The sequence below is a fragment of the Brienomyrus brachyistius genome, chromosome 7 (assembly GCF_023856365.1).
Source record: "Brienomyrus brachyistius isolate T26 chromosome 7, BBRACH_0.4, whole genome shotgun sequence".
NCBI lineage: Eukaryota > Metazoa > Chordata > Actinopteri > Osteoglossiformes > Mormyridae > Brienomyrus > Brienomyrus brachyistius.
Genome location: NC_064539.1, coordinates 16467821 through 16493995, shown reverse-complemented (window position 1 = coordinate 16493995; position 26175 = coordinate 16467821). Strand labels below are relative to the sequence as shown.

General features: G+C 41.1%; 2 protein-coding genes across 6 annotated transcripts in view; both read right to left on the bottom strand.

Annotated features, from left to right (window-relative positions):
* The window catches only part of setx (senataxin), a 35097-nt gene extending 18539 nt beyond the window's left edge, over window positions 1-16558 (bottom strand). Inside the window, exons 1-8 of one of the 2 annotated variants that reach the window (XM_049021398.1) lie at window positions 16320-16558; window positions 5871-6050; window positions 5439-5646; window positions 2836-2942; window positions 2504-2723; window positions 2160-2279; window positions 1830-2001; window positions 1622-1703 (exon numbers count right to left, since the gene is read on the bottom strand). In XM_049021398.1, coding sequence (XP_048877355.1) covers window positions 1622-1703; window positions 1830-2001; window positions 2160-2279; window positions 2504-2723; window positions 2836-2942; window positions 5439-5646; window positions 5871-6050; window positions 16320-16322 — 1092 coding nt within the window. In that variant the 5' untranslated portion in view covers window positions 16323-16558. Of the gene's footprint in view, window positions 1-1621; window positions 1704-1829; window positions 2002-2159; window positions 2280-2503; window positions 2724-2835; window positions 2943-5438; window positions 5647-5870; window positions 6051-15406; window positions 15879-16319 lie in introns of those variants that run through there. The other variant, XM_049021397.1, reaches the window with a different exon arrangement.
* Window positions 16559-21174: 4616 nt separating this feature from the next.
* Window positions 21175-26157, bottom strand: dolpp1 (dolichyldiphosphatase 1). Of its 4 annotated transcripts, none has more exons than XM_049019387.1 (9): window positions 26003-26157; window positions 24587-24687; window positions 23978-24062; window positions 23245-23344; window positions 23025-23123; window positions 22647-22733; window positions 22373-22501; window positions 22189-22278; window positions 21175-22082 (listed from the first exon to the last, which is right to left on the bottom strand). In XM_049019387.1, exons 1-9 carry the CDS (start codon window positions 26076-26078, stop codon window positions 22046-22048), a joined length of 804 nt encoding a protein of 267 aa, XP_048875344.1. In that variant the 5' UTR covers window positions 26079-26157; the 3' UTR covers window positions 21175-22045. The 4 variants fall into 4 exon arrangements, with proteins under 4 accessions (XP_048875344.1, XP_048875345.1, XP_048875346.1 ...); XM_049019388.1 differs by having other exon boundaries at window positions 22689-22733; XM_049019389.1 differs by having other exon boundaries at window positions 22647-22691.
* Window positions 26158-26175: the final 18 nt, after the last annotated feature.

The following is a 26175-nucleotide window of genomic DNA, read 5'->3' as shown; positions in this document are numbered from 1 at the left end:
TGAAAATCAAGTTATTAGGCAATCAGAAACTAAGTGAATTCTCACCATCAACAGAAATAATAAAATTGTCTTATTTAGTCTATAAGGAATAGCAAACTTCACCAAGTTTACCACCTTTCTTATGAGTGACCATCATGAGCCTGTTTGCCATTGAACCAGTCAAGTTTTTGCTCTGATCCCGTCCTATATTAGCTACATCAGCTAGGATCGCCTCCCAGACGCTGCTCTGAGAAGTGACACTGCTCATACTTTAGTCTGGCCCTGTAGCTCTCAACAGGTGTCAAGTCAGGCGGTGATGGGGGCCTGGCCATAATTCAATCACCTTTCTTGGCCAACCTATGGAATACTTTGATGCATAGGAAGGGGCACCATCCTGCAAGAATATCATGGGATGGGGCACTGTCCTGCATGCACATCATATCCTTTTTGAAAGCTGCCGACTTCTTCCTGTACCTGTGTTTGAAGGTGGTATCGTCTATAAATTGGCATTAGATCTTGTGGTTAATTTTTATACCATCTGGAAGTCTGAAAGATCCAACAAGCTCATCACTGATAACTGATAAGTTCATAACTGTAGCCCACACCATCACTCCTCCACCACCCTGTTGGAGCTTGAAGAAAGTGACCATGATCCATGGGCCCATCCATCTGCTCCATGTAGAGTCACTCTAATCTCATCTGTTCACAAAACCTTTATAAAATCACTCTTGAGACATGTCTGTGCACATTCTTGACATTTTAGCTTGCATGCCTTATTGAGTGGAGGTTATGTTTCAGCCTTTGTGACCCTAGCGATGTCATGTAACACACTGCACATAGGGCTTCCAGAGATTCCATTCAGATTGCAGGTTTTTTTTTTTTTTTTTAAATGGTCGCATTTGATTCTAAAGAGTTTCTGCAAGTCTCCACTTTAAGTTGGCACATAGCTATGACAGTTAATTTATGTCTTCTCGCTTCATGCTTCTACCGTACTTTTTGTCCTCTTGTCTGCTGGCCACAAGACACTGTACAGTAATCATGTTTTAAATGGTTTAGGAATTTTGATTGTTTTGCATCCCTCTGACTGGCACTTTACAGTTTAGTTTTTTTCTGCTCTCTGCAAGGCCCATTTTTATAGGCATAAAATATATAAAATAATTCTGCACAGGGGAGAGTATCTAAGTTTTCCTGTTTTTCCCCCGCAAACAGAAAGTACTCAGACAAAATATTGAACATATGCTGCCTTTTAGACAGTTCATTCTTAATTACAGATTCATCTGGACTGAAAATATTGGTCGGGAGAGAAGATACAAATAAAACACACACTTGCCTAATAATTCTGCACACAGCGTATGCCTAAATAGTAATGATCTGTTAGGTTACGGCAGAAGCGTTTCATGGTAACCCTGTGCACATAGGATAAATGTAAAACATGACATACTATAGTACCCAGTCGCAAATAACTTACACACTGTAGATTCTAATAGCAACTTTCAATTTTTCTAATTGTATTGGGGGGGGATGTGACTCAACATCAAGTAAACCACTTGATTGTAACATTTCAGTATATACTGGAAATAAAAGTGTGTTACATGGGTGAGTTTCTTGTAATCATGATTATAAATCACCACTTATGATTTACCTTTTTTGTTTCATTACAGTCATAGATCATCTGGCTGCAAGTCATATCGTCATCATTCTCCATTTCAACTTTGACTCTGGGCCTTAAAAGAAAAGAATACAACCGTCACAAAATATTCAAGCAAACACTCAAGACATCTGAACAAGACATCTGGATAAACGCTGACAACTTCAGGAAAAGTAGGATTGCCGCAAGGGAACTGAATTACATCAGAGATTTCCGACGGATCTTGTTTATTTCTGCAGTGTAGCTGGGGCTCCCTGTTATTGCCTGGAAGGCTGCTGTGGGTTCAATTAACTGGCCCCAGATTCTGGAGCCCAAGCAATGCAAAATGACCATGAAGCACTGCAGAGCTGGCCAAAACGGATCCATAGTCTCATCTAAGGGAAGAAAAGAACGAACCAAACACAGAAGTCAACATTTCCTTTTTATACTGGAATTGTTGTATCTGATATTTTTTAATTGTTTAAGATTTAACATAAAATTACTAATATGACTTAATATCTTCGACACATTTTAGCACAAAAATGGAACTCACCTTCCACCGTCTTCTCCATTGTTGTAAGTATGCACTTAATAATTTCAGTCTGCTTAGTGGGGGCCAGCACCAGGGAGTCCATTGCTTGACCATCCAGCTGGGTGAGAAGCATGCATATTCCTGGAGAATAACATGGAGGAAGCAGTTAAAGTAGATATATTCCATTCCATTATAAATGGCTGAATCCATGCATTGTTGGAGCCTACACATTTATGACAATAGCATTTACAAATTGGGATAGCAGAGATCTGACCCTGTTTGCATTGCTGCAAATCACTGAAATCGAGACCGCAGCTAGCAAAAAGGTATCTGATAAATCTACATAGATAATGAGAATAAACTACCTAGCCAGTAATCTTTATAGTTCTTTGCATCATAGAGATGGGGTGAAAGTAAAACACTCTTCTCGTTCTCAGAAGTGCATGAAATGTATATGTCAGAATTCTGGAACAGGTCAAGGTCCAGTACATGAAACATCAGTGAGAAGGTTTCCTTAAGCTCATAGAAGTCATCTCGGTCCACTTTTCCCAGTGATTTGGCTGCACGTATCGCCCACCGTCTCACCTGGACAAATTATAAAAACAAAGCAGCTGCATTGTGTGTGGCAAAGGCTGAAAGATCCCCGAGAATAAAAGGACACATTTCTTACATTCCATCATAGCTCACACTCCCTTACCTGCTCATTGGGATATACTAGCAAGAGGTATATGCCCGGAAATTTCTCAAAAACTTTAAAAGGGTTCAGCTTCTCCATCTTGCACAGTGCTTCCACAAACATCTCCGCTGCAACAGAACGACATGCCTCCTGGTTCATTTTGTTGTATGAATTCATGACAATGTTTCTCAGTCTGGTCCTCAGAAACCCAGTCAGTCCTTGCCGGACAGTCCACATTTTTGTTCCCTGCTAGCTCAGAGCAAAAACGCGTACTCTAATGATCCAAACGACATAACTCCATAAAAAAAGAAATAAAGGTTAAAAGGTTAGGATTTATAAAAGAAACATACTGAACAGAAGACTGCCATATAGTGAAATCACCAGAGTGAATCCAGTAAATACTTGATGTCCACTTGTTTTCATATTCAGTGTTCATACAGGCTTTACGCCAGAGGCCAGGAAAGTTGATGTCTGAATGTATAGCAAACACAGCTCATTTGCACATGATGCAATATAATTGAACTTCCTTCACAGGGACCCAAATCGCTATGACCCAAACTGGAAGAGCAGATATCAAAATCTAACATTGATATTTACTGCAGTATAAATGGAAACAGTCAGGCTCGAAGCAGCATTTAATTTACTCTGTATCTTGCACCTGTATCTACAATAGGGGTGGCCAACCTTATCCCCAAAGGCAATGTTCACATCTGGAATTAACAAGTATCCAGGGCAATCTGATCACAAGTGGGCACTGCTAAATACATCAGGTAACACCTTGCATTAACATGCGTCTCCGTATGCATCTCAACCGACCGCTCATAATCTCACTTTCCTGCAACTTATTTAAATAAGCACGTAAATCACTTCCGTATGTAGAATCTGCCAAGCATTAAAAGAAATCAAAAGCTATTTCCGCATTTCAGGGTAACCAAAGCGCCCAAGATGTTTGTATGGAAAGTCATAATGTTCATAATGAAATACACCTATAAATGAATGAATAAATAAACACATTTCAATTTGTGAGTCTTTATTTAAATAAGAAATAATACCCTTTATGGAATTAACAGATATCTTCTACATATAATCTTTAAATTGTATTTCGTAACACTGATATCCATTAGATTGTTGTTATAAAATATTATTTCACATAATGCAAATGCGATTTCTTTTATTGTGAAATATAATTTGAATTAAGTTCAATTTTTCATGTTATAGGCATTCATTTTTATAATGCGTCAACATGATATAAATGTTAACCTAATTATTGAAAGACCTTTTTAATACTTTTCTATTCAAGAGCAAAGGATTCAGTCTGTAATGCATTATGTTGGTTGCCATATGACAATATTTTAGTTTTTTTATTATAACCAATGAAGCGCAATCTGTGAAAATTTCATTGTTTAATCTGATATACTGAATTATAAGTAGTCATGGCCAGAATGGGACTGAATTTCTAACCAGGAATTCAAGCCCCTGGACAGCTCAATATAAAACAATATACACACACACACACACAATTGCACTATCAATATGTTTCCATTGACAAATCCATTATCTAGGTTACTGCACATTCTTATCCACCGGCTTTAATTTTGCGTGTATTTTTACTGGGACGTTTCACCAATATTAATAAAACGTGGAGCAGCTTTGACGTAAATAAGGACGCTTCATCACTGAGTGCATTAAATATATGATCAGTGCAAATTTCACAACTTCTAATAAATCACTTACTCAGTAACAAATTATTTTTCCCGAATTTGCACAGAACATGAATGACGGGGCAATTTGATGTTTGTATGAGAATGGGTCACAAAAGTCCTATATTCCCGGTAGATTCAAACTTATGGCTGCAGGGAAAAAGATGTGATGTTGTTCACAATGCACTTTAGTACACAGTAGCCCACTCTGGACTGACATACGTTCGGACATAAATCGTAGGTTAGTAAACAGCATTTGAGGTCGCACATACTTCCGCTCACATGAGTTCGTCAGTTGAGTAGCGGCCGGGAACACATTCACACTGCTTTAAGAATGCTGCCATGTGCGGCCCAGACCACCTCCACGTGCAGCCCGAGTGATCTGATCTCAATGTGCCCTTGATCTGTTTTGGATGCATTCACCCCTGTATTTAGAGCTGTCCGTTTGTGACCGGCTCACTCAGGATGCATGTTGATACCACGTGGGCACAGGGCTAAAGGGGGAGTGTGTATGCAGATTTTTGGGGTAACCTTTAGGTCAGCTGCTCAAACCTAGGGGTGAGAACTCTGCAGACAATTAGGAAATTGCAATGGGAAGAAAAAAAAACAAAAAAAAAAAAAAAAAACTTTCTGCATAAAACTGGCCACCCGTGGTGTACAACATCAAAACATGCATCATTCAGAAAGAGCGCGCGCGCACACACACACACACACACGATTCATTACAAGCAATTCAGGCACTTATCTGGCTAAATAATGAGTAATAAGGTGTTCAAGAATTTTAGAACTAAAAAAAAAAAAAAAAAAAAAAAAAAAAAAAAAAAAAAAAAAAAAAAAACACACACTTTTTAAAGAGATGTTTTCTGGTCAATACTGGAGTGTGTTCCCTGCAAGGTTTAGCAATGAAGACGAAAGGGGACTCACTCAACTGCCGGTTTTCCAACAAGTAGGGGTACTTCAGCATTTCTGTTATTGGAACCCGTAAAAGGTTCTCAAACTCAGCTCCTGTGATCTTTGGGACGAGAATCTCCTGGTCCTCCTCCACAATGAATAGGTCATCATCTTCCAGCTCTTCGGCACATGCCTGGGTGAAGCATGCCAAGAGGCGTGATACCTCCAGCTCCTGTAGCCTCTGGGGAGGGAACAGCACAGTCATCCATTTTAATCTTCAGGGAAATTAAACCTGACAACCCAGCAGAACTGCAGAAGCAAAAGGTGATTTATTCCCATTAAACAGACTATACAGGTTTAAGCTGTGTGCTTATATATTTTGGTCGTTAACGCTGGAGTTGAGCACTTTACAGACTATTTAAAATTATAAATTGCTGTTTGAGCAGAGAGACAAGTTTGCAGTACCGCAGGCGGTTGGGGCAGCTCGGCCTTCGCTCTGTGGTACTCCACCACACACTCCAGGCAGAAGCAGAGGTCCTCGTTGACTGCCCGTTCATCATCAGCTGTCAGTAGTCCAGAGCAATACTTTTGAAGCAGCTCATTAACACCCAAGGTGACAGGGGTACACCAGCGACATGTACTCATCTGTGCAACATAAAAAAAAGTTATTATGGGAGCTTTTCCAATAGGATAAGGAAAGGTATGAACTTTCAGCATCAGGAAGCTGACAGGTCACGTAGTAATGCCCACTCACTGAAAACAAGCCCAAAGTCTCCACATTATCACAATTCTACTGCAAGCAAGTTACCATATTTCACCATTACCACAGAAACCCTGACCCATAGTATAGCTGCCAGTATTTAATACAACTGGAACACACACATTGGGGGGGGGGGGGGAAGCATTATACACAATGTATCTTTACACAGCTTCTAGTTCAGGGTCAGTTAGGCACAGATTAAAAAGCACTTATTTTTGCAAAAGTACCAATTTGCGGCAAAAAAGCTGACCATACAGCCAACCCTGACCATGTGTCAGGGAAAAAAACCGATAGAAATTAGTATATAGATAGCAGAAGAAAGGAGTTTTAATTACAGTGATCACCCAAAAAAAAAAAAATTGGGTCTCATACTTTGTTCCAGTCAATAGTATTAAAATAAACAAGAAAGGACCAAAGAGGCAGTGGGTAAATTTTATAACAGCTAGGAGGAAGAAACATGGAAATGAACTGGACAAGAGCAGCGACAGGGCCCGAACACAGCTGCTCAGCAGTGGTGCCAAGTAGAAATTGTCATCACATCTTGTGGTGGCAACTTCCTGCCCAAAGATCTCGATCGCGTGCAAGCGCACCCACCTGTCCACACGCGTTTCCGTTCTATCTGTGCGCAGTAAAATGCCTGCGTGGATTATGGTTACCATTGTGTTGGAGTATGCACACAAGGACCAATGCTAGCCCACTTCTGATTGGTTACAACAGGACAATGCTAGATAAGGAAGAACAGACCACTGTTAAGCCTTAAACGTATCCTCAGATTTCCAGATTGCGTGGCATTATGGACCACATCCTTCCCCAGGCATATACCAGAATTATGCAAAGTAAGACAAGGTTTGGAATAGAACATTTCCAAAATGTAGTACACTATGGTTAAGCCACTGTAATTGATGTATAACAGACTCCCTATATATCAAAATCCAGAAAGGCCATGACCCGACTCAAAATATAGTCAGGCAATGCATCTAAACTTCCATATAAAGATTACATAAGATCTTCAATTAACTGTCGATAAGGAACATCACTTAACGGAACACTAGCAAATCACATTACAGAAAACAGGAACACAATTCCAATCAATCATATAGTAGTCATTCATGAATGGACAACCTATGCCCAACAAATGCACAACAAGATTGACCAAGTTAGCTGAGCATGCCCCAGATAAGCTCCCTCTGAGGCAAGTGTCAATGAAGAAGACAACAGCTCAGCAGATACATTTTTAAAAAGGAGATATTGGATGTTTCTCAACATGTGTACATGACTGTACATGTAAAACGGGTATACGACCACCTCACCTATCATTGCCGAAGACCCGTTCCTATGCCAAGAACAGATGTATAGAGGACAGTTTAAAAAAAAAAAAAAAAAAAAAAAAAAACAGTTCTTGCCCCACCCCAAATATTAAGGAAACATCCTTTGCATCATCATCAAAACAAACTGTGTCCTAGAATAAGGGTAGCATGATGTGTGGGTTGTGGCCTGCTGGGGGTAGGATGCTGCATGCCCCACCCTCTAGCCCACTCAGGGTGCACGGCGGGCCCAGCCAGCCTTGGTTAGCCAAGCACAACTTTCCCCCAAATCAATCTTCCTTTTGCTCCTACCTCTCCTCTCATCCATCTCTACCCAACAATGTATCACTTTAATCTCCAACACACACAAAGACAAACGCACCATTAAGGGGATAGCATAGTATGCAACTTCAACAGTCTAGACATATTCACTACATAACACCTTAGTTCGGTTATTGTATTTTTAATTAATTTCATTATTTTCCTTTCTTCTGTTCTGTCGCTCTCCTTTCCAACAACTTCATGTCACCTAGTTGTAAGCTTTTGACCATTTAAAAAGACAATTAGCAAGACCAATCATGCTAAAAGACCACAAGTACAGACTTTGCATTCTTGATAGAAACGCCCATTGTGGATAAACAAGGCAAAAAGAGATCAGAAGTGTGGCAGTAATTTCTGCAGTTTAAAGTTCGACACACAAACTCTTGTGGTGCATTTGTAAACTTTGCAAAAAAAATAAAAAAAATTTTGTAAAACTTAACATTAGATTTCAGTTTACTGTCCATTCAATTTGTCGCATTTGTTCCTGTTCTGAACGTGTTTAACGGCCTCTCTAACGCCCATGCTACCACCTAGAAATTGAAGCTACCAAATGCTTTTTGGAAAAGCAAAAAGGGACGAGATGGGAATCTGCCATCTGAGCTTGACCAGACACCTGTCCAAAGCATGGCCATCTGCCTCAGGCACAGTTGAGGCTTGGAGAAAACAGAGGACCTGCCAGTAAGAAGCTGGAGGGGACCCATGAGACTTTGCCAAAAGCACACCAGAGGCATCCAACCTGCTGCACTGGCAGTTTGAAAAGGTGGCAGCTTTGGAGAGATACCTGGTGGGTTGTGCTGAGATACTGAAAAGCCCAAGGCTGAACACTGTCTGCCTTTAACCATGGGAGCAAAGAGAATCTTTTAGCCTCTCAGCTTGACTTTTCTGCTGTTGGCCCAGGCAGGAGCCAATGAGGGGCAGACAAAATGTAAAGAATACCAGGGTCCCAAGCCAGGAAATATTCTGAAACGATTACAAAAAAGCGTTTTTCCTGGTAGTTTGGCAGTCTTCATACATGTTCTTAACACCTGCCCAATTTAGGTGAAGGTTTTACACCGGGGGGGGGGGGGGGGCCCAATCTTAACCAGCACTCACAATGACCCTGTCTGGCAACTCCCTAATTTGATTATCAATTAGAGGACTGACTGACTGAAGAGTCCTCACACCTGGGTTTGAACTGCTGACCTAAAGGCTACCCCAAAAATTCACACACACCGGCCCTCTGCAGATAAGACTGGCCATCCATCTAATACCTGTGACCGGTGGAAGCATCATAAATGTCCATGTTCCAAGCAAGAGCATAAAGGTAAAATAATGTATGTCCAGTTAAAACAAGAATGAGTACAGCAAAGGGTTCTGGAAATATCCAACAAAATAGCAGATGCACAGAAACCGTTTCTATACATTTCCCATAACAATAAGAAGTAGAAATGGATATTAGAAATGAGTTTCCTTCATGATCAAAACATTAAGTGAATAAAGACATAAAAAAACTATAACATGAGTTTATGCATTAACAAAAAATAAAAATTAAATTAAATCTTAGGGAGGCCATGGGATAAAACTCAGAAGGTTGCTGGTTCAAATCCCAGAGTCAGAGTGATCCTACCATTGGTACCTGAACCCCCGTTGCTACAGGGACTGACCCTAATGTCTCAACTGCACCATTTTCTAGAAGGTGGCCTTCTGGGATGCTTTCCAAGCCGTCCTGAAGGAGGTCCTACATTTTTTTATATGCCGAGCACCCAGTGGCCATTTTACCTTCATTCCTGGTCTAACTCCTACAAACCTCTCTACTGGGTTTAAATCAGGTGGCCAGGTCACGTGGGGCAACACTCTCACTCTCCTTTGTAGGCGGCTTGGCGTGTCCAAACTTTTGACTGGTATTGTGCATTTCTAATGGAATATGCTTCCATGATTTGCTAAAATTAGATTATATACAAGAAATGACCATAGTGACACGATCAAGCATTTATGCTCAACTTGGGCTTCAGCTAAAAATGCCTGACACTAAGGAAATGTACCACGAATTCATACAGAAATCACAGCACGCTGGAGTTGCCTACATTCAATATGGGCCTTACGTTAAGGCCCAGGGGCCTCATGCATAACGACGTGCATAGAATTCACACTAAAACATGGCGTACGGACAAAACTAGGAATGCGCGTAAGCAAGAAAAAATCCAGATGCATAAAACTTTGCGTAAGCACAGATCGACGCACATTCCCTTTATAAATGCCAATGAGCGCAAAATTTTACGTACATGAACGAGCCCACAGCCACCCCCCGACCCGCCCATGATTATGCATAATTGCATATGTAAATCTGTATAAATACCCGCTTTGTTCTGTTTTTCTTAAACAGCAATGGATAAACCACGTGGGAAAAATAAGTATTTTAGTGAGTTTGAAGTGGAGGTCATGTTAACAGAAATCGAGAAAAGAAAAAAGTTATATTATTTGGTGGTTTAATTAGTGGCATCAGCACTAAAGTTGACGGAGCGGCAGAATGTGGTGGAGTTAATTCTTGCTATTATATTAATGAGACGCATGTTCGAATCAGACATAATTTGTACATTAATAGGGTGAAAGTGCTTTCGATTTACATAAGCAACTTCGTTCTCTGAAGGTTCTTTTATAGCAATGTGAGTACAGTCGATGGCTCCGATTACATTGGGAAAACCGGACATCGCTGCAAATTACTTTAATGTTTGCCTGTTCAACCACAGTGTAAGAAAATTTTATATATCTTGGTGACAAGCGGATTATGCCGTCGCATACAGCAGGCATGACGCGACTTGGTGTTGATTAAATCACCTGACTATGATCCCAGAATACGCGCTCTCTTCCAATTCTTCCATAAGCTACGTCTTCCAATAACGTCGGTGTATTGGATAAAGTCAGCGTCATGATTGTGAGTTAAAAAAGGAAAACCACAGTAGCAATGATTTACGACTGAGAGCCATCCGTGTACAAAACCGAGCAGAAACGTGCGTACGCCATGTGTGGAGCTGCCGTGAGAATGTGCGTAGCGGTACGTCAAGTTTCGTTTTTATACATCTTGACGTGAGCGTGGAAACGGACGTATGCAACATTTTCGTACGTACGCACCGTTTATACATGAGGCCCCAGATCACCAAGGGTAATCAAAGGATAAATGTGAAAAAGTTTGTTATACAGCAGCTGTACACTTAACACCCTGAATATCCATAAACAGTTAAAGGAAAAGTAATTATACGGGTGGGACAGACTGCTACACACTGCGATTCTTCAATTTGAGATCAAAGCAAGTTTAATTTGATATCAAATTAATGTAGGTTACTGTAATTACATTGGTCGTATATTTGTTATTGCTAATATACGTGCACAGCTGAACATGACCTAACTTATGGGGGCCAACATGCCTGGCACAGTGTTATCCTGAATGAGCGAGCATGTTCAGAGACCTTTCCGGCACAGGTGCAATTTAAATCCAAAGTTTTAGCAAACTACAGTAAACAAACAGACATGACTATTAGACATTGCTACCTGGAAGAATTGCAGCAACATTAAATACTGAGGTATTATGACAAACATCTACATAAATCTCTCCAGACACCACCCCACCCCGATACGGATGACCACAAACTTGCAGCTACATGTGCCTAAAGAAAAGCAAAAAAAAGAAAAAGAAAACCACACACCCCATCAAGACGGCTTTAAACATCCTCCCAAGAAGTAGACACAGCCAAGTTACCAAGTTACATTTAAACAAATAATTCAATTGCCATGTTCTGCAGGAAATTACACTTTATTTTTTAAATCTAAGACACATTCAGTTCACAATTTCAGCTTGTCGGCTCAGGCTTAATTTTTATGCCATGCTTTTCCAATAATATACTTTTTGCAAAAGGTAGTCATGTCATTTGCCACATTTTTAATTCTGATCCCTTAACTGCTAAAAAAGTTGCTAGTGCTGTTGGTTCTCAAGTTTGCCCTAAACAGTTGTGATAATTTTTTTTCAAGGTATATTAGTTAAGTAGAGCTTAATAAAGGTTCTTTAAAGCAAAAAGATACTTGGGCTGTAATGGTACATCGTTTAGTACATCATTTTTGGTTCAGTATGCGCAATAAAACTGACAAATACATTTATTGACAGGAGCAGAACCAAAGTTCACAAGTAGATGTGTAGCTGTTCCTAACTTTAGCTATTAAATCTGCAAATGTCATTTCGAAATAAAATTCTATTTTCCCTGCTGTACCGAAACTACACCAACCCATTAAAAAAAAAAAAACAAACTCGGTTTTGGTTAAGTCATTGACAACACGCCACAGCTCACAACAACGAAATGTGTCCTCTGCATTTAACCCATATGTGACAATGCTCAGGGTACCTCAGTGGTGCCTTGCTGGTCGGGGATTCGAACCTACAATCTTTCAATTACAAGCGCGCGTCCCTAACCTTTAAGCTACCACTGCACATTAAGCCACCGTTTGCACTGAACAGTGAATTATCTGTCCCGCTGGACCCCTAGGACACACAATACTTAAACAGACCAGAAATCCAGCAAGTTACTCTTGCTTAGATTAACTTCTCTTCAGAACAAGATGAAGTCCGCCAATTCCCAACCGCAGTAATCAAACCTACCTGCAGGCCAAAAACAATTCGTGCATTTCTTGTCTTACGAATCATAGCATATTAATTTAGGCTGACACTGAAACAGAAAGACTAATGTTAATATGAAAAATTTCTACAAAGATGTAAACCAAAACCAAAAATAACTGACTACATAAACTTACCCCTTCTACTATAACACACACCTAAAACCCAATTCGTAGTTCACTTTTCTGTATGCCATTAATGCACAGGGTGAGTGATGCAAATTGTCAAACAACATCTGTGCAGACCGTGCTCATGTGCAGTCCAAATTCGGAGTCTAGCAGACTTTTCGTGCAGCGGTGCATGTCGAGCACACATGTGCAAGAAAGTCTGCTAGTCTGGTATCCTGTCATTGTTGTAGCCAGTGCATGCGTACAGCAGTCTCGGTACGATAAATACGTATGTAGAAGTCCGTATGCACGACCATGTGGACCACACCAATATGTAGAAAAGCAAAACATGAACTAGGTTTAAATCAACACTGGTGAAGCCAGTCGGTTTTAGAATTTCACATTACTTGTTAAATGGCGATCCAGTGCTTAAAGGCATTTCCTGTGATTGTAATATAAATACACCTGTAACTGCAAAGTACTAGGTACTAGTGATTCAGTTTCCCATAAAAAAATGGCACCATGAAGACACAGGAACACTCCAAAAAAAAGTTACTGAAGTCACAGTCAAGGGACGACCAAAACAATGTCCAAGTCATACTGTCAGAGTACACAGTTAGAACTCAGACTTAAGGCTGAAATTACTGGCAAAAGGTCCCTCTGCTAAACAGTGATATCAAACAGCAAATACTTGAAAAAAAGTAACCATCCTATTGCACAAGTCAAGTTTGAACCAAAAAATAAAATAAATTCAAAATTTCACACAATTGCTTCAAATGTATTCGAATACCTCAAATGCCTCCCCCCAAAAAAAGGACACACAGAACCATCCTTTCAGTTAAGGAACAGAACATATGACGTCATATTTATACAGCCCCTAAAAGGTCAGGGCATCAAAAAATTATTTAAAATTATTTTTAAAGAGTTTTGTTACCTCACATTCTTTTTTTGATCCCTTGCGATACTTTTGTGATCCTACTACACTTGCCCACTTGCTATTTGCCGCAATGTGACGGCAAAAATAAACCTAAATACAGACATGTCCTGTAAAAGCGTACTTTAAGCTTTAAACTATGGGGGACAATGTATGCAACTTCAATTTTATGTTTTTACACACAATTATTAAATTGCACTGTGGAATTCAACACCAGTGACTAAGCAAGACAGCTGGGCTATTGAACATGAAGTGCACACACGAACACTGAAATATTACAAAACATTGAAAAGTAAACTGCATATAAAGCTGACTTCGCCAGTGATTAAACCCAAACCCGCTTTCTGGAATATTTTAGTATAGATCCAAATGTGCCCAGATAAATCTAGTGAGAATACAAGGGAGATATACCCAAAAATGGTTGAGGTTTAAACCCCATGACACCACAGGTAAGAACTTTACGTTCAGTTTTGCAGCTGTAATATCTTTCTACCAAAAAAAAAAAAAACTTTTCCAGTTTTCTTAAAGATGAATTTGAATACATATTTCAACGTTTGTGTGTGCACTTCATGTTCAGTAGCCCAGCTGTCTTGTTTACAGTCACTGGCTGTGAATGGACTAAGTGTCATTAATAAATATGTATAAAAACCACTCATATGAAAGTTACATGGTGTGCATTGTCCCCCATAGTTTAATGTTTGAAGCACATTTAACTGGATGTCCGCATCGTTTAGGTTTATACTTCCATTTTAGGCTTCGTACTTTAAAACACATACAGTACAGTCATTACTAGCAACGCAAAACTATTTCAAAAAAAATATTTTCCCACCCTGACTTTTTAGGTGTTCCGTAGATGAGAAACAAAATCACAACAAATTGTGTATTACGCTTATAGGCTACAGTGACACTTTAAAACTTGAATGGGTTACAGTTCATACATGAACTCTTCACATCATGTTTCAACAAATGTTTCAATATCGGTTAAAAAAAAAATTACAGCCCTATTGAGCAATGCTGGTAGCAAGTGTGAGATTTCTCATTTGGACTTTAAAGAAGTTTTCTTAATTAGTGTCAAGAAGGCCTAATTAAAGTCACAAGGATTCAATGTTGTAAAACAGTTACATGATGGGAAGGAATGTTGTGTGCAATACGCGTGTGCGGCTTGATAATTCGATGCCATTGGCGATTTTAAAACTCATCCAGTTTCTGTCTATATTGTCATAGTATACCTGTGCTAATATGCTTCTCGAGACCTATACCTGTACACCCCTATAAAATATGCATACCGAGGAACACAGCAGATTCACAAAAAGTGTGGGCGGATGTATCTTCTAAAACGAAACTTATGAGTTTCATGTTATGAAATAAGGAATTCCCACTTTAAGACACACCAGTATTGCTTGTTTAAATATATCCGAAAAGGGTGTTTGGCTGAGGAGGCCAACAGGCTGTGTCTAATCAGAAGGTTATCGGTTCAAATCCCAGGGTCAGCAGAGCTATTTCAACACTGAAACCCTAACAAAGACCCCCACTGCTCCAGAGACTGTCCGAGTCTGCCTTCTCAGTTGTAGCACGCTTTAGATAATAGCACCTACCAATTAAGCGTGAATATACTATGTTTTTTGGACAGTAGAAAGAAATCCACAAGGGAGGACATGCGAGATCCAGACATGAAGAGAGCACCCACAACCCTGAAGATGTCTTCAATGTAGCCTATGGACGCACCACAAACGGGCAGCTAGCTAGCACTTAATTGCTGCAATATGTCACTATGCATAAAACAAACGGATAGTTTCGATTAAAACACCACATGCACCTATGATAGCCAGCAGACTACAGAACTAGCAAAACTGTCCCTCCGTCGCTGTCGCGAAAAGTTTAGCTGCTACCGCCCGAGCCGAACACGTAGCTGACAGTCTCCAAAAACGAAACTCACCATCGTTTACGCATCGCTCATACCTCCATTTAACATTTCTGAAGGAGAAAATGTCAGAGAAAATGTCGCCAAACAACTGTTCCTCCTGCTGAAAAATACAGAGAGAAGCAACACGCCGCAACACGCCGCAACAGCCGCGACAGACACTGGGAAGTGACGTTACTGAAAGCTAATAGTCCAGTTCCGTTTTGCCAGGCCTGAAAACATGCGGCTCAAAGGCACCGTTCACCCGCCAGCGGGTCGTTCAACGTTTATCCAAGTCTACGTTCATTCACTTGGATATGGTTCTCTTAGTCCTTTTGGCGTCGCAGCATAATTCCATTCATTAGCCTTTCATCCTTGGCAAGATTTTGGAGAAACTTAAGAGCTCCAGTTATTTTTTAAAATAGCTCAAGACGTATTTTATGTGCATTTAAACAGCGCGCATAACCGACCCGGCTGGGCCAAGCGGTCACGTCAGGCCCTAGGCACGCGCGCGCACGCGGTCCCGCGGCAGCGCCTTTCACTTTTACAGACGTGCCAAGTCACGTGACGTAAACTCAAACCCAGGGCCCTGAAAATATCTTTGTGAAAATAACGGTTTAATGGGATAGACCAAGTGTTACCCTTTGTTTTTAATGATACGATTAAACAGTTTAGTAGGACAGAAATGTCGCTAATTCTTTACATAAAAATAACGTAATTTAGCCGCGTCTACATCTCATTATTAAATGTAATTATCACAGCCTTTCTCGAATAAGCCACGCACGTACTGGGAAAAGCCATCTTCGAAACCTGCTTTTCATTGGACAATAAATATATATATATGAACATTCTATCAGAATGTTTTGTTCAGCCCAAAAGAAACTGCAATGTGATGGTTAGCAAGAAATTGACTTGCTATATTTCCCTGTTGCTTTTCGTTTCAGCTTACCATGCGGTTGTTTTTATACGCGGGTGCATGATTGCCGGTGGCTCGCACGGTTGCGTTATCCTTTGTCTCTTCTGTAAGAAAATCGTGTTCTGCCGTTTATAAATGATGCTGCACGTGTCTCGAACACGGTAAACAGCTTGTCTCGATTTAGAGTTTAGCCTCCCGCTAAATTATTATAATCGCGTTTTTTAAATTGCAGCAAGAAACGACTTTTTCCATTGACAGGCTGCCCTCTTATCACTGCTAAGGCAATAAACCCTATACTGTTACGTGTGGCGGCCAATCATCACCCTGAATATTCACGCCTGTTCTATGCAATTACTTGTCTCTCTTAAGTTCGCACACCTTCGTGAAATTGTTGTGGTTTGTCTTAGCCAATCTGGAGTCAGGCGTCGCTTGTGTAGAAGATTCCGTCTTTATTGCAACAGCAAAGTTACAACCAACGCTGGACGCTGCAGAAACATGTCTGATGCCGTGTTACACACGTCTTTTCTACACCTTTTCTTATCAGATAGACTTCCCTGTGGCGAAGTAACAGCATCATCTCTTCCTTTGCCAGACCCCCACCATTTTCTTTCCCAGGTGGGCTCAGGTATTTCACGTCTCCGTGAGATTTTCTCAGCGCCTTGTCCAGTTATTTGGTTACTCGGCTCCTGAGAATACAAAATTATAGCGTAACTGTCTTTGACCTAGGTATCTCCCCATGATTCCCATCAGAAGCCTATGTAGTGTCTTTCCATGGCTATGTGGTGTATTGTATCCTGCTCTTACTAATAATACCAGCTTGTAATCTACTGATGTCATACGATGTAGTGTTGGCCAGTACAAGGCCCAAAAACATGCTTTTTTTTTTGGTTCATTTAACTTGATGCAGCAGCATCCGGAAACTGCTGAAAACATGTTCTGCTACAAACGACATTTACCAAATCTTGCTTTCCTAAATTTACATTCTCTCTACTTGTCTCTTAATGGGTTAATATGATGTGGTGTACCAGCATTCAGAAACTCCTACAAAGGTTATGTTCCGCTACAGGCTGCATTGGCTTAATGTTGCTTTCCAAGGTTACATTTTCTCTTTGTGTTATGTTATTGGGCAATAAACTCTACAGGCAGGGTGGTAGCCAATCATCACGCTGAGAATTTACACCTGTTCCATTCAGTTACTTCTCACACTTTTTGTTTGCACAACTTCAAGCCCAATGAGAATACATTTATTTTCTACTGCTTAAATTATAAGGTAATTTTAAGATCAGCTGATGAGTAGTTCTGAAGACTTCTGGAAAAAATGTAGTTCACAATCATCTATAGTATGAGAAAATGCACATTGATGTAGGGTTTAAACTTTACAAATCAATGACCAACTGCAGTCATGCTGCAATACCACGAGAACAGCCCTTGTCATGCAGTTTAATAACACTAAGTCATGATCTTTGTACATACTACAGCTGACCCAAATTGTAATCTCTTCTAATTGATCAGTTTCAAACTGATGCTGAACAAAAGGTGGCTGCAGGAGCACTTTGAGAAGAAAATGATCGAATGATGAAAGTTGAGGAATTGCATTACTGTCTCCATTTTACAGCAGTTCTTAACTGTGCCAAGGATCTGTACAATATGCGTCCAAGAAAAAGTGTTGGTTACTCTGACTTTTGTGTTTCTTCCCTAGAGCTGCTCTGGTGGCAGGTCTTAAATGGTATTTTCAATATTAAACTTGCAAGTTTGTTTGCAATATTAAGAATATTAGGGTGGGCCAAGCTTTGGTTCTGACTGCGGGTCTCAGTGACCCTCTTTCAGGAAGGGTCTTCTAGCTTTTCATGGTACTGTCCATGGAGGGTCTTTGTTGAATTGCCCACCCAATATTAGGTAGGTCCCCTTCATGCCACCAAACTAGCTCTGATCTGTCGAGGCATGGACTCCACAAGATCTCTGAAGGTGTCCTGTGGTATCTGGCACTAAGACGTTAGAAGCAGAACCTTTAAGTGTAGTAAGAAATGAGGTGGGGTCTCCTTGGACTTGTTTGTCCATCCCACAGAAGCTCGATCAGGGAGATCTGGGGAATTTGAAGGCCAAGTCAACACCTTGAACTTTTTTTTTTTTTCTTTTTTTTTTTTTCATATTCCTCAAACAATTCCTGGGTAAGTTTTGCAACATGGTGCATGATCCTGCTGCAAAGGCCACTGCCATCAAGGAAGACCATTGCCATGACGAGGTGCACTTGGTCTAACAATATTTAGGAAGGTGGTACTGTATGTGTCAAAGTAACATCCACATGAATGCCAGGACCCAGGGTTTCCCAGCAGAACATTGCCCAGAGCATCACACTGCCTCCACCCGTTTGCTTTCTTCTCTACCCCAAGTAAACGACACATTTGCACCCGGCTGTCCACATAGTGTAACAGAAAACATGACTAGTCAGACGAGGCCACCTTCTTCTATTGCTCCGTGGTCCAGTTCTGATGCTCAAGTGCCCATCGTAGGCACTTTCAGCAGTGGACAGGGGTCAGCATGGGCACTCTGAGCGGTCTGTGGTTGCGCAGCAAGCTGTGATGCAGTGTACTCTGATCACTGCATACCAGGAACACCCCACAAGACCTGCCATTTTGGAGATGTTCTGACCCAGGCGTCTAGCCGTCACAGTTTGGCCCTTGTCAAAGTCACTCAGATCCTTATGCTAACCCATTTCTGCTGGTTCAAACATGATTTTCTAGAACTAACTGACTGTTCGCTTGCTTGATACATAATGACAACCTTGACAGGTGTACAGGACTAACGAAATGACCAATATTATTCATTAATCATGCAATTCATATTTCTAAAGGAAAATTAAAGATAACCGGCCCACTCTGGGCCATGCAGACAGTATCCTGACCTACTGTATAACAGCACCAGTTGCTGTACCTCTGAGTACCAGTCAGCCAAACAGATCACTGGCCTACAAATCAGGCTCTACAACCTCTGCCTTTGTGCATTAGGATGAACTGGCGGACGATTACGTCGCCCATGTATACAGTATGTAAATTGCTTAGATGCATTGATTTCTTGAAATTCAGATACGTTGTCCATGATTCACCCATAATATTATTGTGCCATGGTTGAACTGTATAAATGTGTTTTCTACTGATTATTTGTATAACTTATTTTTCATGAATAACCTGTTTCTTAAAAAAGGGGCCAGGATGCTCCGCTAGTCGCTAGTCCTGAGGGGGAGAATAAATGGTTCCATATGTTGCACTGGCAAGATGCATATCTCGTCCTCAAGGAAAGGGGAGGATCATTATGCGGGACACTTATCTTGTCCTCAGGAAACAAAGGACCTTATCTTGTTTAGCAGGGTTGGGAAGGCATTGAGCAAGCAGTATTACCTGGATGGAAGGGGGAATTGGAGAAAGCATTGCCTGGGGGGAGGGGTGAGCCTGGCCAGCTCGTCCCCTGCCCACACGCAGCACCCAATTTAGTAAAGGAAGGGAGAGAACTCAGTACTGACCGGAGCTCAGCCGTAGATAGAGCGCGCATCGCCCATCACTTTCTCGGGACACGTGTTGGTCTCCTGTAAGGACTGAAAAGGGCTCCCCAGCCCGCTTGTGAAGGTGGGTGATGATGGCACGTCCAAGTGTTTTTATTTTTGTTGATTTTTGGGAGTAATTATCATCGCTTGTTATATTTCGTAACTTATGTTTCATTGCTTATTTTGCATTGCTTTCGATACAATAGCTTGGTATTGATGTCAATGTGAGCTTATTTTGTATTACTTACTGAAGTGTTTTTGAGTGAACCTAAGTGTGCCTGTTTGTTCCTTCGAGAGCCCCATATCCCTCTCACATCATTTTAATACACTTTGGAAGGCTCTTTGCCTCATGACAACTCACCCCAACCATGGTCTGTTTAATCTGCCATGTAGTAAACAGTACAGGACCAGTCAGTAGCAACTTCTTCCCTTTCAAGCTACTGTACTTCACTGGCAGTACTTTTGTTCAATGCCTTGTACAGTATTTGTGCAAGTAAGACGTTTTATGTGCTGATGTGCGAAAGGCAGATATCAATAATCTTACTTTCTTTCATGCACTTTACCTTGCTGAACAGTTTCCTCTCCTGCATCTTAATCTATTCAGTTCTTTATCCTCAGTTTGTATGCACCTTGTTGCCTAGTACTTCATGTTTTGTCCAGTACTCTTACATTTCTTTACACATATGGATATTCTATATACATTAGCAGAAGGTGCTACCTAGATTCACCAGTGTAAGCAGACTTGCACACTGACAATATAATCCTCAATCCTACTATCTGGTACATATTCAAACCTGACAATACACGTCTTACAAGCAGAATAAGCCCTGAAGATGGCGCATGTCTCATGTACACATGCAAACATGCATTACCTTACAAAAATAGAAAATTCTACAACCCAGACTCATCTGTAAGATGGAATTCTGTGGACTTCTGCACATTTTATGGATTTTGCCATTTTCATTCAACAGGCATAATTAAAATTCATTGTACCCAAGGGAAGCAGTTTTATAACAATGACCAATAATTGTGTAATTATCATTTATGAGCAGGACATACTTTAGGGCGGTCACAGTACTTTTTTTTGCATATTACACCATATTTGCCTTTATTGGTTAAAAATGCAATATGCTGAAGAGAATTAAGAAGAATATTCACCACAGACCCTTCTAGTGTTATTCTGCCTATAGTGAACTGCACATATTGGGCGGTTGTGAAAAGGAAGATTAATCAGTGGTTATAAGCAGCTATTGGTTCTCTCTTTAACTGTTATCCCAAATCACCATACACACCCTAAACTGATTTCCTACCCCCAGTAAATTCAAAGAAAAACAAGGTGAAGTCTCACACTTTCATCATGCATCGTTCTTATGAGTAAAAGATATTAAACAAATATTTGATCGTAGCAGTAAGGCTCTGCATGTCAGATTGGCATCCTCTGCAGTCTATACCAGAAGAAATGGTGGGGTATGATTTTCAGTAACTGTAACAGACACCCCAGCCTTAAACAACTTATCTGTACTGCAATGTTTAATGTATGAGACACAAAGTTAATTGCACTTCATCTTTTTTGGATCAAAGAACTGCATTTTGAAAAGGGAGCGATGAACAGCTGTTAAATACTGATTTGATGATGTGATTATTAGAAGCTATGCAGCAAATCTTTCATTTCACTGGGCACTGGCATTATTTGTTGTCTTTTTGTTTAATCTTCACAAAGTACAAATTTAGTTTTAAATTACATTTTAACCACTTTATTTTAAAAGTGGATTTTTTTTCTGAAATACATTAAAGAAAAACCAATTACACCCAAACCCACCCCCCAACGCCCCAGACAAGCTACCTACAAAATCTAACAGTTTCATGCTGAAATACCAGCAAACCATTTCACACTTTACAGAATCCTTTTTCTTGGCTCCAAAATTCAGTTGCATACAGTACATTTTACTGCCTGCGTGCATTTAAGGTTAAAATATATATTATTTTGTTTCCATTAGTCTGCCTCCTGCACGGTCTTGCATGCATCAGGGAGCTTTTTGCAAGCAGTATAGCAGTATGAGCACCGGAAGCAAGCCGGTCGACTTGTTCAGGCTGTAGGTCGGTCCCAGCACTTCTTTTGGTCCACCCTTCAACTGATTCCCTTTTTTGTGAGCAGATCTAACCAGAGTTGCCTCTCCAGTGTACGTGGTCCTTTCCCAGTTCAAGCAATAAACTGCAGAAATCACTGAAGTTTTGTTCCGAGCTTTCGCTGTCTGTTTCTGAGAAGAGAATTAAAAAAGACAAACTGGAATATCATCTCGCATACCAAGACGAGCGCTAAGCGAGGCCAGTGCGGCACAGCCATTCTGCAGGCTCTGAACATACCTAGCTTCTGCTCGCGTTACTGTGTATTCAAACCACAGGATGTTGGGAATCAAACTCGTGTCACGCACCAAAAAGAACTCTGACACCGGCCTGGAAGGATAGGACACATGGCGTTTAAAAGACGGGAAAAGGTGGAGGGGCAGGGGAGACGACGATCCTGGGGCACATGCGGGTGCTTCCTTACCAGGCGGCTATCTTGGGGAACAGGGGTGTCAACACCTCCTGGGTGATAAAAAACCACACAACTCCAATGATGCTACCAGCCACGCCTCCATATATCACCTGACTCCAGGAATGATACAGCAAGTACACCCTGGAAAGCAGAACAATGAAAGTGATATTAAAATCTTGAATGGACTCACAGCAAATTAGTTTTTCGGTTACATTAACAAGAAATGAGAACAGCTTGACTTCTGCCCCTGCAGAGAGGCCATTAGGCATCATAAGGACCCCATTACCTGCTGTATGACAGAGACAAGGCCGCATAAGGACCGCAATACCTGCTGTATGACAGAGACAAGGCCGCATAAGGACCGCAATACCTGCTGTATGACAGAGACAAGGCCACATAAGGACCCCATTACCTGCTGTATGACAGAGACAAGGCCGCATAAGGACCCCAATACCTGCTGTATGACAGAGACAAGGCCGCATAAGGACCCCAATACCTGCTGTATGACACAGACAAGGCCGCATAAGGACCCCATTACCTGCTGTATGACACAGACAAGGCCGCATAAGGACCCCAATACCTGCTGTATGACACAGACAAGGCCGCATAAGGACCCCATTACCTGCTATATGACACAGACAAGGCCGCATAAGGACCCCATTACCTGCTATATGACACAGACAAGGCCACGCTCAGCAAGAAGATGGACAGTACGTGTCTCCACAATAACTCCACACACCTGGCATTGTTTGTTTGATGCATTCTGCAGTAAAGTTGAAAAATCATCATCACAATATTCATCCTTTACAGTAAATTAAACTTCTCACTCCTGACTTCAATATACAAAAATTGTTCAAAACAACCGAGTGGGGAAAAAGACTCACCTTAAATAAAGGAAAAGAAAAAAGTATACAACAAAAAACCAGATGAACTGGGCGTGGCTAGAGGGCATTCCATACTCTGTGTTCAGCGTGGCGTGAGCTCCTGCAAGGGGTGAGATGGGGGGGTAAGTACGGGGACATCAGAAGGGGGTCCCTGCAGGTAAACACCATGCTATCCTGGCCACTCTTCTTTACAGCTGCTTCTGTTTGGAAACCAGAGGCTCACAGGCCAGCTGTAATTGGGTAGCTACCTATTTGCACACAAATAGGTTTCAGAACATGAATGCGTTATTTAGCGGGGGTTTTGTTGCATTTAATGACGTTGCTCGTACTTTAGATCCACCATCATCAGCTAAAGTAGCAAGAAGCTAATTCACGTGAAGCGTAGAAATGTAATATTATTGCGCGGGTCTAGATAGTTTTAAAAGTCTTTTAAATATAACTGCACGAATAAAATGTAAATTGAGCCATGACCTGGACTAAAACAGCTGATACTTGCTGATTTCATCATTTACGCAGCTTGATATTTATTGCAAAATGATTCCTGGAAAGCAGTAGAAAAAAAAAATACACGACCATCGCCTTGGACAGTTACATCTCTCATATGTCACCAAGTATTTAAGGAGGGACCAAACACTAATCTGAACTGGCCAAGAGGCAGAGGGAGAAGGATCCAGGCGGCCCCTTTCCGGCACTGAGTAGCCAGCATGTGAATACCTTCGCCAGGAGCTCTCACCTTCACAGGGCCGCGGTTCTCTGAAGATACATTTCAGCAGCCAGTTCACCACCTCGTTCAGAACAAGTCCCCCAAAGAAAGAAATCTGACAATAAAACGGTGACAAATCACACAAGTTACACCCCAATCGCAAATCTGGTCGTATTACAGGTTCACTGGATAACAGCCACTTATAGAGGATAATACGACACCTTTACTACAGTTAGTTACAGGCAGCCCAGAGGTGGATTTCCAGCAAAAATTCTGAGTCTCAGAAATGATACATTTTGCTTTGACAAATAGCTGTAATAAACCAAATACATCCACTGTAATACTAGCATGCAGCACTAAGAAAATCATGACAAAAAATGATCAGTTATCTTGAAACAGTCCAAAAGTCACCCATGAATGCAAGTTCCGATAAAAACAATTATGCACAATTAAATTAAAACAAATCAGCTGTGGCCCATTGGAAGATGCAATAAAATAATTCATAATGCAAGTTTTAAAGTGCAGAGCAGAGTGAATCAAAATAACATGAGCTCTGTGCAACTGTGAGTTTACCATATCCATCTAAAACTATTAGGAGCATGTCATTCTCAAGGTGTGCAGAGAATTGCAGGTACTTACAGTGTGTAGCTCCCGCTTAAACACAATGAGGGTGACAAAGCCAACCAAGATGGCAACAGGAAGAAGGCTGGTGCAGGCCAAGACCTGTCCTGTTAGGTCATCTTAGAATTATAAATGCAACACACATCAGTAGATAACATGACCCAGGCACAGATAATCCTTTATCAATTTTTAATGAAATGTTTCGGGAATACAACAATATTGATTTGCCCAAAGCATGTTTCCGGTTTGTGATCAGCAACACATGCTGAAGGAGTTCAAACAAATGACAATAAAGATTCCATTTAACATATATTCATATTTAAATATTTCAACAGCTTCAAATAAGACAAGAACAAATCAAGTTAACATTATTGCCTATTGCACTTATCAAAGTTATATCTCTATATTATGCAGGGTTATTGTCACCATAATTTTACCATAGAACAATTCTAAATGAATTAAACTAAAGCCTCTACAACACTGCAGGTGACAACATACAGGCAAGTCAACCAGTTTTCAAAACCACGCCTTCGATACAATGTTTCCCTTCGATACAATGTTTCCCTTCAACCAATGCTAAGGACATGGCAAAGTAGTAATAGTAGCAACTACAGCAGTATAAACGGACTGTTATACCTAGACATAATCTGTAAATAAATCTTTTCGCTAAGAACAAATCAGCTACAAAGTTTAAACGGCATCCATAATAGGAAAGCAGCCAGCCGTCCGAAGCATCCATAGACAGCTGGTTAAAGCTAGGCGCTGATATTTAAGGCAAACCCAAACATATACAATTGTATGCGCAACTTTAGAAACATCATTACTTTAAGGAGAAAGTGCACTGATTCTAGAATAAGACTTTCGTGCGGGTTTTAAATATCCACAGCATAATTAATCGAATATCGAAGTCGTTTCAACTAATTATTAACTAGACAGTATTTTCAGACACGAAAAACGTCAATAACCTACGGGTGATGTCATTGTTTCTAACTTGAATGGTAACTGGTTAGCTGGTTAGCTACTCCAGCACAGCTAAGCGATCAGAACGTCAATATTCGCCTTTACTATGCACGCCGAGAAGAAAATGGGAGGGCAGCTACAGCATGCGAACCATGTACTCGGGCGTGTCTGTTTATTAATCTTCGCCATGAACGCAAACAATTCTGCGTAAAAGACACAGAACCAATGTTTTTGTGTATAAATTCGACGAAGCGCGCATGCGGAACAGGCCCACCATTTGGCAAGAGCTGCTACGTCCCCTGCGGAGCGGCGCAGCCACTTTGTATCACGGCTCACTATTTGGCAGCCACCGCTCGGCCGAGTCCATTCAGCAGGAAAAAGAATCCCAAACAGCACGTAAAGGAACAGGCCCGCGAATGCGCGGACGACTCCAGGCGTATAAGCGGGAAGCAAAGGCGTCTTAAATTGACATACCTGCTGCATATTCTACGTGGGTAAGCGATACCGACCGCCATCGAGGCGGTACCGAACACTGCTCCTCCGACGCCATCTTACCCGGACACCGGGCACTACGGATAGACAAATCAGAATGTAACGCCCAAGCCTCTCCGACCAATCAGCAGACCCGACAGCTTTCGGGAGAACTG

What these genes read in the sequence shown, in the direction of transcription:
- dolpp1 (XM_049019387.1), bottom strand. Translation starts at nt 26,078, where the DNA reads ATGGCGTCGGAGGAGCAGTGTTCGGTACCGCCTCGATGGCGGTCGGTA. An exon ending in TTCCCCAAGATAGCCGCCTG is followed by an intron (nt 22,279 to 22,372) that starts GTAAGGAAGCAC and finishes CTATCCTTCCAG; the next exon opens with GCCGGTGTCAGAGTTCTTTT. An exon ending in GTAACGCGAGCAGAAGCTAG is followed by an intron (nt 22,083 to 22,188) that starts GTATGTTCAGAG and finishes TTCTCTTCTCAG; the next exon opens with AAACAGACAGCGAAAGCTCG.